Source organism: Hylobates moloch, unplaced genomic scaffold (genome assembly GCF_009828535.3).
Source record: "Hylobates moloch isolate HMO894 unplaced genomic scaffold, HMol_V3 SCAFFOLD_15, whole genome shotgun sequence".
Lineage (NCBI taxonomy): Eukaryota > Metazoa > Chordata > Mammalia > Primates > Hylobatidae > Hylobates > Hylobates moloch.
In genome coordinates, this window is record NW_026652290.1 from 59142825 (window position 1) to 59158589 (window position 15765).

General features: G+C 46.3%; 1 protein-coding gene across 2 annotated transcripts in view; it reads left to right on the forward strand.

The window, feature by feature from the left end:
- The first annotated feature begins 212 nt into the window (after positions 1–212).
- Positions 213–15765, forward strand: part of SPRED2 (sprouty related EVH1 domain containing 2) — a 124153-nt gene continuing 108600 nt past the window's right edge. The window contains exons 1-3 of one of the 2 annotated variants that reach the window (XM_032176585.2): positions 213–257; positions 2383–2463; positions 2907–3029. In XM_032176585.2, coding sequence (XP_032032476.1) covers positions 3004–3029 — 26 coding nt within the window. In that variant the 5' untranslated portion in view covers positions 213–257; positions 2383–2463; positions 2907–3003. Of the gene's footprint in view, positions 258–2382; positions 3030–15765 lie in introns of those variants that run through there. The other variant, XM_032176584.2, reaches the window with a different exon arrangement.

The window sequence follows — 15765 nt, forward strand, 5'->3', positions numbered from 1 at the left end:
TAAGCAGAGAGCTGGCTGAGTGAGTGGTGATGACACCATTTTAACCTGCTCATAGAGCTGGCCTACCTGCAGAAATTAAATCACCTCACCTGCCACCTTGCCATTTGTGTACCTTGAAACTGGAGGGTGGAGCCCAAGAGATGCCCATAGGGTGAATAATTTTGACATGGGTAAGTGCTTGTGTCCTGGGAAGTTCAGGAATAACAGGGTGGGATCTCTTTCAGCACTCCCAGGGAGAAGAGCAACCATGGCCAAAGGTGAGACATGGGTAGATTCCTTAGCCTTCTGGGGATTTAGAGGACAATGAGATCTTGCCTTTGCTTAGTACTTTCTCAGGAACTCTCAGTGGCCTCAAAAACTGATAAAGACAAGCTTGGCCTTGTTATTCCTGTTTTATAAAGAAACTCACTCGGGGTCTCAGGACTGCTAGGAGAAAACCAGAACCAAGCTGTTCCATCCCCTGGTTTATGCCCTCCCCACCACCACACATCACCAGCGTGAACCCCACTCCATGTCCACAGAGATCAAGGCTGTGATAAGCACAAAGCCTGGAGTAAACCACCAGTTTCTCCCTGACTCAAGGTGAAACTTTTTGGAGCATTTGTAGCTCCTATATGCATGTAAATTTTAGGAATACTACATTTGAGGCATTTATTTATTTATTTAGAGACAAAGTTTCGCTCTTGTTGCCCAGGCTGGAGTGCAATGGTGCAATCTCCGCACACTGCAGCCTCCGCCTCGTGGGTTCAAACAATTCTCCTGCCTCCGCCTCCTGAGTAGCTGGGATTATGGGCGCCCACCACCACCCCCAACTAATTTTTATAATTTTAGTAGAGACAGGGTTTTGCCATGTTGGCCAGGCTGGTCTCAAACGCCTGACCTCAGGTGATCCGCCCACCTCAGCCTCCCAAAGTGCTGGGATTACAGGCATGAGCCACTGCGCCCAGCCTGAGGCAAATATTTAATCTCTTAACCTGTTCAATGGTTGCTATTTAGTTAACATCACATCTAGATTGTCCCATGGACATTCAAGAGGATGGAAAAGTCTACTGTGTTTGGAGAGCAGCAAGGGATAGGGACTCTATCCCTTGTTTCTTTTTATTTCTTTTTAATTTTTTATTTTTTTTTTGAGATGGAGTTTTGGTCTTGTTGCCCAGGCTGGGGTGCAGTGGCACAATCTTGGCTCACCGCAACCTTCACCTCCTGGGTTCAAGCAATTCTCCTGCCTCAGCTCCCGAGTAGCTGGGATTACAGGCACGCGCCACCATGCCCAGCTAATTCTGTATTTTTAGCAGAGACGATGTTTCACCATGTTGGTCAGGCTGGTCTCCAACTCCCGACCTCAGATGATCTGCCCGCCTCGGCCTCCCAAAGTACTGGGATTACAGGCGTGAGCCACCGCGCCCGGCCGGGGCTGCCTCTTAACGCGAGAAATTCCATAATTTCTACGGAAATGCAAACGTTTTTGGGCTGTGCTGGGTTGACCTTTTTCTTTGCACGAGTAGTGATTCTTAAAAACATCCGTTTCTTGGCCGGGCGCCGTGGCCCATGCCTGTAGTCCCAGCACTTTGGGAGGCCGAGGCGGGCGGATCACGAGGTCAAGAAATCGAGACCATCCTGGACAATACGGTGAAACCCCTCCCTACTAAAAATACAAAAATTAGCTGGGCGTGGTGGCGCGCGCCTGTAGTCCCAGCTACTCGGGAGGCTGAGGCAGGAGAATCACTTGAACCCAGGAGGTGGAGGTTGCAGTGAGCCTGGATCGCGCCACTGCACTCCAGCCTGGGGACAGAGCGAGACTCCATCTCAAAATAAAACAAAACAAAAACCCATTCCTCTATCGAGACAAAAAAGAAAAAAAAACACAAGATTCACGTGAAACGGAAAAGCCTCTGCCTTTCAGAACCTTGGCAAAATCGAACCCCCTCCCCTTTCTGGTTGGGTTAGGCTGGAGAAGCCAGCCCCTGGCACCTGCGCCGCCCCTACCTTCCCACCCCGCGGTGGGGGTAGTTGTGCCTTTGAGCCTGAGCACCTCTTCAGCTGTTTTACTCCCTCCCCTCCCTTGAGTTTCCCATCTCCGCCCCCGCCCAACCCCCCGATTTTTAATCTTGGGGTTTGGAAGGAGGGAGGGGGCAAAAACGGGAGCCAGATGTGTACGAGTCCTCCGCTCCCGCCTCCTCCCTCCTCTCGGGCTTCCTAAAACCCGGAGCCCTAATCAAGGAGGATTCGGAGCCAGATGGTCGCGGCGCAAGCAAACAACTCGGCTCCGCGGCTCCCCCGGGAGTGGAAGCCAGGAGGGAGGGGGAGAGGAAGCGGGGCGTGCTCAGTAGGCGGGACAAAGTTTTTTTTTTTCTTCTCCCTTTTTTTTTCGGTCGCAAGTAGGAAGCTTTTTGCACTCCACCACCTCTGGCCGCTGGGAAGACGTCATCGCTTCCGCCCTACTTCCTCCTCCTGTTGGCGGCGGTGAGAATCCAATATGGAGTAAATCGGTGGAGTCGAGAGATGGGGCTCGGACGGGGCGCCCTGCACCGCCTCCCAGGCGCACCTCCCCCGGCCGCCGACCGCTCCCCGGAACCGTGATTGGCCCGGCCCCCCGGGGGCGACCCCGGACCGAGCCCCCCCACCCGCGGCCGGCGCTCTCCTCCTCCTCGCAGCAGTCCCCGCCGCTCTGAGGCGCGCTTGTTTTTCTCCCGCTCTCCCCCACCGCCGTCCCCTTCCCAAATCTCGCTCCCTCTGCCCGCTCCCGAGTCCCCGGAGCCTCCGCCCGCCTCTCCCCACGGCGTGCGGCGTTCAGTCCCCGCGCAGCCTGCCTTTGCACCCCTTCCCCCAAACCTTACCCCGCGCCCTGCTTCCCCTTCTGCTGCGGCGCCCCCTTCATCTCTAGCCGCCCCCCCTCCCCAAATCAGGCGATCTCCGGAGATGTGAAGAAGGGGGGCGAGCGGACAGGAAGATGAAGGGAGCAAAGCTGCCCGCCGCGGGACAGGCGTCTAGGTGAACAAGAAAATGACCGAAGAAACACACCCGGACGAGTAAGTTTGGTCGCGGGGTGGGACGAGGGTGCCCCGCGGGGGCAGCGTGGGGGCCGGGGCTGAGGATGCGGGCGGGGACGCTTATTGGGTGAACTTGGCGTGGGGTGCAGCGACTCGCTGACCTGTCGGGGTTGGGACGCGAGGCTTCCCTGCTTGTTGAAGTGAGGAGGGGGCCAAAACTGCTGCGGGCTGGCGGGCGCACGCCTAGGGTCGGCGGGCTGGTGTGGTGGCAGCTCCGGGGGCCAAGGGCGTGCGGGTGACCTCCGGGCGGTCTCCGCTCCCTCTCCGAGGACTTACAGCTCCCCCGCCCCCGAAATCCTCGGCGGCTGGAGCGGAAGACCTGACACCCCCACTCTGGCTTCCCGGGGCCGGTGGGTTTTTGCACAGTGACTTTGTGACTCCCGCCGCCCCGCGAGCCCTGCGGTCCGCTCCGGAGCCCACTGGGGCCTAGGCTCCGCCATTTCGTTTTCTTGAATCGCTCTCATTTGCATACCATATTTTCATTCATAAAAAACACGGCGGAGCGAGAGGAGGACGGGCGCGGGCTGCGCGGGGGTCTGGTGCGCCAGGGTACCCGCGCGGGCCGGCGTGTTGGAGCCGCCCGAGGGGCCCCGCGGCGCGTGAGTGCCTGTGCACGCGCTTGTGGCCGGCACACGCGTCCTGCGGGGTCGGGCGGCTCGGGGTGGACTGAGGCGTGTGCGGCGGGGGCGTGCGGGGCAGCGCGCTAGGGGCGTGTGTGTGTGTGTGTGTGTATGTGAGTGTCCTCGCGGGTGCGCGTGCACGGGCTTGTGCCTGGCCCGCGGGCCCGAGGGGAACAATGCTCGGAGCGCTCCGCCGGAGGGATCCCGGGCTGCCCCGCGCGGGACCCGTGACTGTCGCCAGCCGGGGGCAGAGGTGCAGCTGCCTCCTGCCTCGCGGTCCAGGGGTCCAGTTTGGCATTTTCGCTCCCTAGTCCGAGGCGTTTTCAGTCTCGGGTGCGACGGGGGCGGGGCCGCGGGGCCCGACGCCTCAGGTCTTCTGCCTGGGGTTTGAGCGGTCACCGCGCGGCGGCCGCCGCTGCTGCTCAGTGGCTGTGCCCGCCACCAGCCACTTTTTTTTTTTTTTTTTTTGTGAATAAGACGCTCTCCTTTATTGTCACATGATATCCCTCCCCTCCTCCCCTGCACATTCATAAATCCGGAGCCTGCATCGGTTCCTTTCATTCAGTGCTGCCATTAGCCAAGGTAGCGGCGGCGCGGGCTTGGGCGCAAAGAGCCGGTTGCAAGCCGCGGGAACGCGCCCTGGAGGGAGGCCCCGCGCGCGTCTTTGCAGGGGAGTGCGGGCTGCGGGAGGCGTGCTCCAGAGGCCCCAGGTCTTTTGCCCCCCGCAGGCATTGAGCCTCAAGAGTGCTGGGAGGGGAAGTGACTCAGGGCTGGGCTACTGGGAGGCTTGTCTCTTGCAGCAGGTGACAGTGCTGTGCCCTATTCTAAGAAATCTACTCACTTTATTAAATATACCCCCTTTATCTTTTGACGTCTGCTGTTGCCAGTCCGGGCGGGAGTGGGGCTAGTGTTTGGGAAAGGGAATTTCGATTTCCTTCCTGTGAGTCCCCAGGGAACTTTGACTGCAGTAACCCCTGATCTTCCAGACACTCATCACAGGAGAGGATCCCTGCTGGTGTGCCTGTCGCAGACGTCCCACCGCATCTGTTGGTGTTTCTATTTCAGACGTTTTGCTTTGTCTTCGTATATAGCATTTTAAAATGGTAAAATGAAAAAAAGTTGCGTTTTCAGGGCTGAAATACAGAGAAGGAATATGCTGCTGGGCCTTGCTGCCTTTTGAACGTGGCCAATAAATCAATATTTTTATGGGCCCTCGATTGTACCTGCACACAGAGTAGTAGTAGCAGTGAGGCTGGTTGCTGTGCTCTGGCCTTGCAGATTCTTAGAGAGGTTTGACCACTCTACCTTGGCTCTACCCCTTGGGAATACAGGCCTGACCTAGCCCTTTTTGTGGCAGCTTGTTAGCCTTGCATCTTTCTCCATCTGCTATCCAAAGCAGAAAGATTTCGAGTGGGATCACCAGCGAGGAAAGAATAGCTCCATTTTAGGCTCTCAGAGCAAGTTCAGCATGAAGCCGCAGCCTCCACTGCTGTCACAAGTCCAGTTGAGCGGATAGATATTTGAAGAGTTCTAGTTTCACTTAGAGACTGAGAAAGCCTTGGCACCTTAGCCACTGAAGAAATGGGCTTATAGGGATTATTTTTAATGTGATGACCTTGGCACAAAACTTAAAATGCCTGAGAAGAGCGACTTCGTGGACTGTAAACTGCCATGGTAGCCACTGTCTATTATTTTGTTCAACGTATCTGTGTAATGACGCGTCTGAAAAATTCCTTTTAAATGTAGTGACAGTAAGGTTTCCCTCCCTGAATTACAGAGCTTGCTGTGATTGCTTTTTTGTTGTTTTGTTGTTGTTTGCTGCCACTGTCTTTAAGTCTAGAGCTAAAATTATTGTTTGATTAAGGTAGCCATATTTGCTTAGGTTTTTGCTAGATTCCTACTTTGGGTGAATTTTGATCTATTTTTTTCTTGTAATGATTTTATGTTTGAGGTCTCTCAGATACCTTTGGAACCAGGCAGGGGTTGCTACTTAAGAGAACTGGTGGCATCAAACTGGAGACCTAGGAGAGACATATTTGTACTTTAGGTAAAATAGACTTGATAGTTTACATATAGTAAAGGTTTTGTTGAATGGTCCAGATAATATCTGTTTCATTTAGCATCAGAATGCAGTAAATCAGAATCTTGCAAATGGTAAAATTGTGCTTAATTTAAAAAAATAATGTTTTGTTTTCTAATGTTGTTTTCCATATCAATTTAAAATTCTTCTAATATATGGTAATTCAGGAAAGTTTCTTTGCTCTTGTTGATAATGGTCCCAAAAGATATCTTCCATATAGAAAATACACTGACCATTCTCTCTTTCATCCCTCCCACCACATAAAAATGCACGTTAAAATTTACAATTCTACAGACTTTTAAAAATATAATTTAAGAAGTGAAGAGCATCAGCAAACTATTGTAAGTCGTCCTCTGTGCATAGGGTTGGAAAATTTTTTAAAATCCATGTCTATTTTGTCACTATCTTTAAAGCATTTGATCATGGCTATGAATGGCTTGGAAATTTGCAGACAAGATAAACCTTACTGAACCAAGCTCTAACCCTGGAGACATCGAGCTGCCATTCAGCTTTCTCTTTTGTTCCTTTCATGAACTCTTCTCTGTAACCCACTTCTTGCTGGGAATGGATTTGCAGCTTCCCTTTCAGTCATATTTTTCCTAACGTTGAAAGATTTCCCATTAATAAAACAGGCGTAAGTATTTTTGCTGAACCATTTCAAAGACATTGCAGACATTGGGACTCTTGTACCTAAATACTTGAGCTTACTTCTCAAGAGATAAAAATACTGTTCTGTGAAACCACAATACTATTATCACATTTTACAAAATTAATAATTCCCTGATGTCTTTAACACTCTGCCTGAATTGTCTGCAAAAATGTCTTTTATAACTGGTTATTCAGCCAGAGACCAATCGAAGACCCCGAGTTAAATGCATTTGTAACATATATTTAAGGCTTAAGGTATAGCCATTTGCTCACTTTGTGATCTAAGGCAGTTTACTTTCGTATGTCATGTCGGTTTTATATGGAGTGGACAAAATGGGAATAGACACTACCTATTTTGTGGAGCTGCTGTGAGAATTAAATGAGATAGCCTGTGTAAAGCTTATAGTACAGGACTAGGCATAAAACAGGTGCCCTGTGTGGCTCTTTGCAGGGCACTGAGATAGATTTCTTTCAGGCTCAGCTTCATTTTCAGATAACCCTGTGAAGAAGGTGTTACCCCCATTTAACTGATGAGAAAGCCAAGGTCAAGTTAGTTGCCCGAGACAGCAAACATTTTTTTAAAGCACTTTATTCATTTAGTCTTCTTAAAAATCCTGCGAGGTAGATGGTATTATTATCCCTATTAAATGGGAGAAGTGAGGCACAGAGAGGTGAAGTCCTTTCCTCAAGGTCATCCTACGAGTAACTGAAGGAGCTGGGAATTGAGCACTCCAGTAGCCTGGTTCAGGAAGGGCTCTGTGCTCTTAACTAACCACTGTGAACCGGTGGGGGGGTCCAGCCTCAGTCGTTCTGACTCAGAGCTCGCAGCCTTTCTGCCAATCATGCTTGTTCATTATTCTTCTGAACTGGTGACAATCTGTCATTGGCATAATTTTTCTCACTTCACTTATCTTCCCAGAAAATGCTGTGAAGCATGAGGGGCATACTGAATTAAAATGGATTTAAATAAATTTGGGCTTGAGAATTCTGTGATACACCTTAAAGATAATGGGAATAGTGCAAATTCAGAGTTGGTTATTATTGGAATGTTAGATCTACGTTAACTGAAATCACAGTTGTGGAAATTTAACTGATACAGTGAGTATTGATCCATTTTCCTTGTATTTGCCTTAAAAAGGGGGGTATGTTTCTACCAGGGGGTATGGTTCTACTGTACATGAGTAGAACCCTTAAATGTTAAAAATATGGAGTTGACTGTGCAGAATTAGAATCTTGATTTATTCCTCAGAAAATCCCCCACACTTCTGGAGACCCAGGCCCGGAGGATGGCTTGAGGCCAGGAAAACCAGCCTGGGCAACACAGTGAGACCCCGTCTCTACCAAAAAAATAAAAAATAAAAATTAGCTGGGTGTGGTAGCACACACCTGTAGTCCCAGCTACTCAGGAGGCTCAAGGGAGAGGATGGCTTCAGGCCAGGAGGTCGAGGCTGCAGTGAGCTGTGATTGTGCCACTGCACTCTAGCCTGGGCGACAGAGTGACACCCTGCCTCAAGAAAAAAAAAAAAATCTTTAAGACAAAACAAAAAAAACCTGGAAAGACCTTAAGGAGCTTGTAAGCTAGGACCTGTCATAGTATAAAGTTAAGTGCCTAGTGCAAGGCTGAAAGCTAGTGAGGTGGTTCACCTGGAGTGGACCAAGCTCCATCAGCTGGTTGTGGTCTCGGTTTGTTTCCATGGGAATATTAGCAAATGCAACCTCCTTTCTGACTAAAGCTGGTCCCCACTGCTTTCCTGTCCTTTTAACCAGTACAATATATACAAAGTGGATCAGTCACAATACCCAAAACTATTTTGCCTTAGCAATTTGCTTACTCTTACTTTTATTCTGAAATTCCCTTCTTTCTTCCGTCACTTCTCCAGTAGGTGACATTCTGCTCATGCCCCCAGCCATCTCTGAGCCATTGCATTTCGGTGGTCCTTTTTGACTTTCCCACCATAACCCCCTCCTCCCAGTCAAAATCAAGTCAAAGTCAAAATCCAAGTCAAAATCAATGTCTGTGTGTGTTATTTTTTTCCCCTACACTATATGGCAATTATTATTTCAAGTTGGGCTTATACCCAGCTAGATTCTGCATCCAAATATGAGCTTTTTGGATTCGAGGTTACTTCTCAAATGCCTAGTTTTCTAGTTGTTGGCCCAACACCATTGGGCACATTGTGGTTGCTTAATGTCTATTGAATAAAATAATGGATTTAATTATTTTAAAGTGCTGTTTCATCTCTACTGACTAATGCAATAATTACAGTTGTTGTATTTGGTTAACTTAGGGTATATATAAGCCTCCTGAGAAACTCAACCATGTTCACATTGAGCCTCTGGTATTTTGTGGAAATTCCATGCAGAACTATCTGGTGGTAGTGATCTGTCATTGGTAACTCAAAACCCATTTTGATTCCATTCATTGTTGCGAGAACTGACAAGTAAAAAATCTTGACCACAATAAGACAGGGCCTGTTCCTATGCCTCTGCAGGAGAATCTCTGCAGAAATCACAATATTAACAATTTGCAATAGCTGCAGGGTTCTGCTGGAGTCTTAACACTTGAGGGTGGATACAGCTGTGCCGATGAACTCCAATATTGGCATTATTCCTGTATTGCCAGCTGAACACAAATACAGTCTAACAGCAAAATTTTCAGAAATTGAACAAGCTGATAATAGAGGCAGACCAGAAAGTTTTGGTGTATGTGATTATTTGTTTGGGCTTGTTTTTATTAAGGTAAATTAGGCCGAGTTTTTTAAAAAGACCCCATCATCTCGATAAACTTGATAACTTATTCTTAGAAATATTTAAAAATTACTATTTAAGTCTAGAACATTGATGGTGCTTTTAAGGCATTTTCTGGGGCTTTTAGTGACTTTGAAGTAGAAGAAATACTTTGTATTGATGCTCCAGTGCCCCCGTGGAACAAAATATGTTTTTTATATGCTTGTCCTGGATAGACATGAAGGGTTGTTACATCTTGACATATGTCCCATGTCATGGAAGGAAAGTCAGGCCAGGATCATGGGAGTTTGCTAAATTAAGTAACAATTGTTTCATAACTACCCATTTCCCTTTCTCAGGTAACCTTTATCAACATTATGTTCACATGTGGCATACTGCACACATATTACCAAATTGTGCTTATGTTCTTCCTGCTACTCTCAAAGGGTAGTTGAATATTTATTTAAAAACAAACTTTCTGTGTTTACTTGCACTTAGAGGGTAAAGGTAAAGAAACATTTTGACTTCACCCTTAGCATTAACACTTGTGATTGAAGAGATTAGAACAAATATTGGGAGCTTCTAAAATGTATGGTTTTGGCTCCTCTGTGTCCTGAAATAACGATTTTTCAGATCTGGTTGTTTTTGTTCTTCGATATATTTCCTGTGGTCCATTTATAAATGCTTAAAACTTAATTATCAGTTAAGTTTTTAATTGACTTTCATTTGTTCATCTGGTAATGACATCTTTGTCTTTCCATTTTCATTATTTATTCCTCTTGTTTCTTTTTCTTATTGCTTTGCTTTGGCTCTGGCCTCCAGTACTGACTTTGCAGATACGCACTGTTTATTTTGTATTTGCATCCATACTAACTGAGAATGCACAGAGAAGCTTGGCCCATCTGTCTTTCTAGGTGTGGGAATAGGTTTTTTTTTTTTTTTTTGAAACAGAGTCTTGCTTTGTTGTCCAGGCTGGAGTATTCAAAGTGATCCTTCTGCCTTGGCCTCCTGAGTAGCTGGGATTGTAGGTGTGCACCACCACACCTGGCTAATTTTTAGTAGAGGTGAGGTCTTGTTACGTTGCCCAGGATGGCCTTGAGCTCCTAGCCTTAAACAGTCTTCCTGTCTCGACCTTCCAGAGTGCTGGGATTATAGGCATGAGCCACCTGCACCTGGCATGGAAATAGCTTTATTTTTTATTTTTATTACTTTTTTTTAGAGATAGGGTCTTGCTCTGTTGCCCAGGCTGGAGTGCAGGGGTGCAATCATGGCTTACTGGAGCCTTGAACTCCTGGGCTCAAGCAGTGCTCCCATCTCAGCCTCCCAAGTAGCTGGGACCACAGGTGTACACCACCATGCCCTTTCAGAATAATTTATTAACCCTCATACCTATGGCCTGGCAGAACACTGAGCACATAGTAGGCTTTCTGTAAACAGTTATCAATTGGTTGAAGTAAATATTCATTAATTGAAAAAAAATTGTACCATGTATAAAAATTTAACAATTTTTCACAATTTAAAGATAATTTAACAATTACCTTTTTTGGATACCTATATCCAAAAAAGACTTTGAGTTGCTTTTTTAAAACTACCAAAGGAGAGTCTGCCATGATGGTAGTGGAAGAATCATGGGCTTTGGAGTGAGACCATACCTCTTCCCCCGCCACTAAGGGACCCTGCTAAGTATCCTAAGCCACCAGCCCTGGGTTAATGTAAATGAGGTTCATTCTGCTGTATACCTAATAGGCTGTTAAAAAGTAGAACTGGACCGGGCATGGTGGTTCATGCCTGTAATCCCATCACTTTGGGAGGCCGAGGTGGGCCGACCACCTGAGGTCAGGAGTTCAAGACCAGCCCAACCAAGATGGAGAAACCCCATCTCTACTAAATATACAAAATTAGCTGGGCATGGTGGCACATGCCTGTAATCCCAGCTACTCGGGAGGCTGGGGCAGGAGAATCACTTGAACCTGGGAGGCGGAGTTTGCACCGAGCAGAGATCGTGCTGAGCAGAGATCGCACCATTGCACTCCAGCCTGGTCAACAAGAGCGAAACTCCATCTCAAAAAAAAAAAAAGTATAAATGAGGTAGCCTAGGTAAAACATTTTAGCACAGCACCTGAGAAATTGAGATTCAGTGGCATCCATCTACCTCAGGTCTGTCCCCTGTCATGTAATAAGGTGTTCTTTCTTTTCAGAACTTACAAGGCAGAGGAGATCCATGAACTTTACAAGGCAGGAAACGAGATTTTCACTTTATACCTTAGAGAGCTGAAATGACTTGCTCAAGGCTCCTCAGGGAGCTTGTGGGAGGATAATTAGGATTTAGAAGTCATGTTCTAAGACTGACTGTTTCTTTTGGCTTTCTAATGGTGTCCTGGTAGTTTTTGTACTGTGATCATCAATAATGCCCAGGTGACCATTGGCCCCTTTACTCAGTGATCCCAGTTGGCTGTGCTTTTTGAGATTCTGAGTTTTATAGCTTGTCTGTTCTCTTAGGGTAAGAGTACCTACCTGTAATAGCATCCTTGGCTCCCCTGCCATCCCTACGCCATTCCTGATATGTGGTCTAGATACCTTATTACCAACAGCATTCGAATTGTCTCTAAAACGAAAGTCAGTAGGCTTGGTGGGGATGGGTGGGACTGACCATCCTTTTAGGAGTCACTTGGCTTATGACATGTTTTGTCTACTTGAATGCCATGTTTGGCGTTTCATTGTATTTTTCCAGCCAAGGAATAAAGTGGACGATGGAGTGGGAATACAGATGTAGTGCTAGACTAGAGGTTTAATGTATCAACATCCCAGTAATTTTACTCATTTTTATGGATCTTTTAAAACAGCATAAGTGTGACTATAGTGTTAATATAGTTATTACATTTCTCCCCTTTGCTTAAAGGTTAAGTCAAGTTTGATTTTTTTCTCAGGCTCACTCGCAAAGCAAAGATGTGCCTGGGCTCAACAGCTCACCTCTGGCCTTGAAGGCCTAATAATGGTTGCCTTCTCATTGATCTGTGTGTGAGCACATTTCAGAACAGTACTCTGCTGTTGGTAAAAACAAAAAACAACAAAAAAAAACCTTTAAAGACCTTACCGTCCATTCTAAGATGTCTTTTGTACTAAGGAAAATTGGGGGTACTAGATTATAGGTGTTGGTTTGGAGTGTGATATACTGTGAATCTGAATAACTTGAATTTAGAATGTACTTAGGCCCCAATTGCAAAATTATGTAAAATTATTGTATTGGATAAAATAAATGAGCGGAAGTACAGCCAGAGGAGAGGGAGCCACTAGCCATTGAATGCCTACCACGTGCCATTCACTTACTGCAAATAGAGAGCACCTAGCCTGCCATACAATACCAGAGCTGTGGCTCAGGAAGTCCCTGCCCTCGGGGCACTTACATTCTAGGATGCTAGACAGTTTCATCTGCTTTAAGGTGTGAGGACAGCCCTCTTGATGACTGACTGATTACTAACTAGAGTTGTTTTCCTTTTTCTTCCCCTCCTTCCTGCTGGGTTCCTCCTGGAGCTGCAAACTAGAAATGTGACGTGTTGGGGTTCTCATATTTGGGGTAGGGGAACTCTTCATGCACAGCATTGAAGGACCTACAGGCCCTTGCCAGAATCTTCAAACAAGCAAGCTTTTCAAGTCGTTTTTAGGTATGAGAGAAAGAATGAGTGAGGGTAAGAGAGAGAGAGTGTGTGTGTGTGTTGTACATACAAGCATGCACACATTCACACATCGGTGGAATATGTCCAACTGTCAAGCGTCCACATACCACAGGTGAGGAAAAGATTCTGAGAGGGCACTATCTTGCCTGAGGTCTCACACACACAGCAGGATTTGTTATTTTTAACCCAGGTCCTTTGATTTCAATTCTTAACATCTGTAGAACAACAATCTGTGTTACAACCTCACAGGGCCTCAGTTTTCTCGTATACAAAATTGTGTTGTCTGAACAGCTTGGTTTATATTACTGTTGAGCAAATGAAATTAGAACTCATTTAGAATCCTGTAAACACCTCAGAACTATGCAGTGACATTTCTTCCTTGCATTCCTGTTCAGCTCTATGGAGTAGCGAACCAGTGCCCATCCAGGTGGCCTTTTCTATACTGAGATATAAACAGCAACTCTACAAATACTTGTTTTGGAAAGAGTAAGCCAACTTACCCCTGATGGAAAGCTTGTGAGAGCAATATGGCTAACACAGCATGGTGTTCACCTGGACCTATATTGTAGCCTTGCTGTTTTGTGGGGAAGATCCTGTAGTGGTGCTTCTCAAACCTGAGCTTACATAGGGATTCCCTGGGGAAATCTGGTAAACTGAGGATTCTGATCCTGAGATTCTGCATTCTTAACACTCTCCAGAAATGATGCCACTGAGGGTTCATGGGCTTATCCATGGCTGTGATGGTTTTATCTTCATTGTCCAGACCCTAATAAAAAGATGACTTCACATCTTTGGCATTTTGAATGTTTGCTGAAGAGGCTCATCAGATAAGAAGGTGGTGCTCATACACTGAGAGGTATCATCAGGTGCCTGTCCTTCCCCGTTCTTGGCAGGACTTCCAGCTTTGAGGTACAGCTTGATTTTAGATGGAAATGTACTAGAAGAATTTTTTCTTTTCTTATGGCTGAAAGAAAGTTCTTGGTGAATGCCAGGAGGCCCATGAGATCCATCACTTAAAAAGAAATGTGAAGTCCCAAACTGTATGTGTAATGTCTGACTGTCAGACAAATCAGTCATGTATGCACGGAAAGGCTGCCGCCCTGGGAAGCTTGGGCGCTCAGCCCTAGAAGAAATCACAGGAAGTAATTAAACAGAGAAGGTCAGAGAAAGAGGAAGTGGTTGTGTTGTTTCTGATGCAAAGAGCATTGTTGTTACTGGGAATCAAGATGATGATGTTTAAATCTCTTGGAATGTGACTGCTTGGGGATTTGATTGTATTGTGGTCCTTTTAGTTTATTCTTTTAGACAGCAATGTAGTTAGGAAATGAATTGCTTTTCGGTCTTATCAGGAATCCCCACGTGCCTAAGCAGAAGTCTTAAGCGGGGGTTGCTTGTAGCTTGGCAAATTGCACTTAAATGAAATGAATGTCAAGACTATTAGAGGTTAATTTTAGGTGTCTGGAGTTCTCCCTAATTCTCCTGATTAAACACTTTAACATAATAGTTTCCTTAATTGGAATAATGATGGAATATTAGCATGCATATTAAACCATTTACCCAAATTTGAATAGGGTTAAAATGCAAATTATCCATCACTTGTCAGTGCTTACTCTTTAGAGATAATTCTGGTGAGAAATCGGGAAGAGACTGGAATATGAATTGGAATAGGGCTTTCTACTTGAGGCAGCTTTGCTGAGAAAGACAAGAATAAACTAGAGGGCTGAAATAAGTGAGAGGCCCCTTTGTTTCCCCCCAAAAGAGGTACTAAAAATACGAAGGCCTGTGCTGTCAATAACTCCAACACGGAGGTGGGTGCAATGGGAAATCTGAAATAAACTATAGACCCTCTTTATTAGGTTGTCATATTTTTCCTTTTTTTTTTTTTGAGACAGAGTCTTGCTCTATTGCTCAGGCTGGAGTGCAGTGGTGCAGTCTTGGCTCACTGCAACTGCTGCCTCCCGGGTTCAAGCGATCCTCCCACCTCTGCCTCCCAAGTAGCTGGGACTACAGGCAAGCGCCACCACGCCCAGCTAATTTTTGTATTTTTAGTAGAGAAGGGGTTTCACCATATTGTCCAGGCTGGTCTTGAACTCCTGACCTCAAGTGATCTGCCCACCTCAGGCTCCCAAAGTGCTGGGATTACAGGTGTGAGCCACCACGCCTGGCCTGGCTGTCACATTTTTCTTTCAGAAGAAGGTGAATAAAACTTAAGGTCTCTCCCCAGCATTTAGATATCTCATCTGCAAGTCTTGAACTGATGCTACCACCCAGTGGTTCCCAAACAAGTGTCTCGGAAACCATATGCACTCCATGCATTGATTGTGAACCAAACACATAATGTCTCCCGAGTATGTGTATTACTGTCTTTCAGTGTAGCTATATTTATAGAATAATAAAATACAACCTTATTACAATACTACTGAATTCACAGTGGACGTTTGGCATATATTTTTCTTGGCTCACAGTTAATAAACACACACACACACACACACACACACAACTATAATCCCTGTGAAGGGAAGCGCTCCCTGAATTTTTTCCCTTTGAGTCCTTGTGCTTGGAAAGTTGGGAATTATTGTTATGAACCACATTCTGGATATAAGAACGTAAGTGTGGGCACTCTTTGGGGGTGAGGGATGAATACACAGAGGGTGACTTGGTACTCTGGAGTGGATTTAGTGGAAGGTCTGAAGGAAAGCAAAGGACATGTTTAGTTGGAGTTGGATGGGGGGAGTTACAAGTGAGTCTAACCTACAGACTAGGTATAAAGTTGGGTCTTCTGATTAAAGGAAGAAGAGTTCGGGGAGTGAATATTCTGTCTTCCAGCTCTGTCCCCTTTCTACTCTTGGAGTTAGCATTTGGGTGAACACCTTGTCTGTGAGGTGCACAAGTGGAAAAGAGGATACACTCAACACTAAAGGCTCTTGAATGTGGATACCAAGTCTAAAGAAGATAGGTACCCGGTT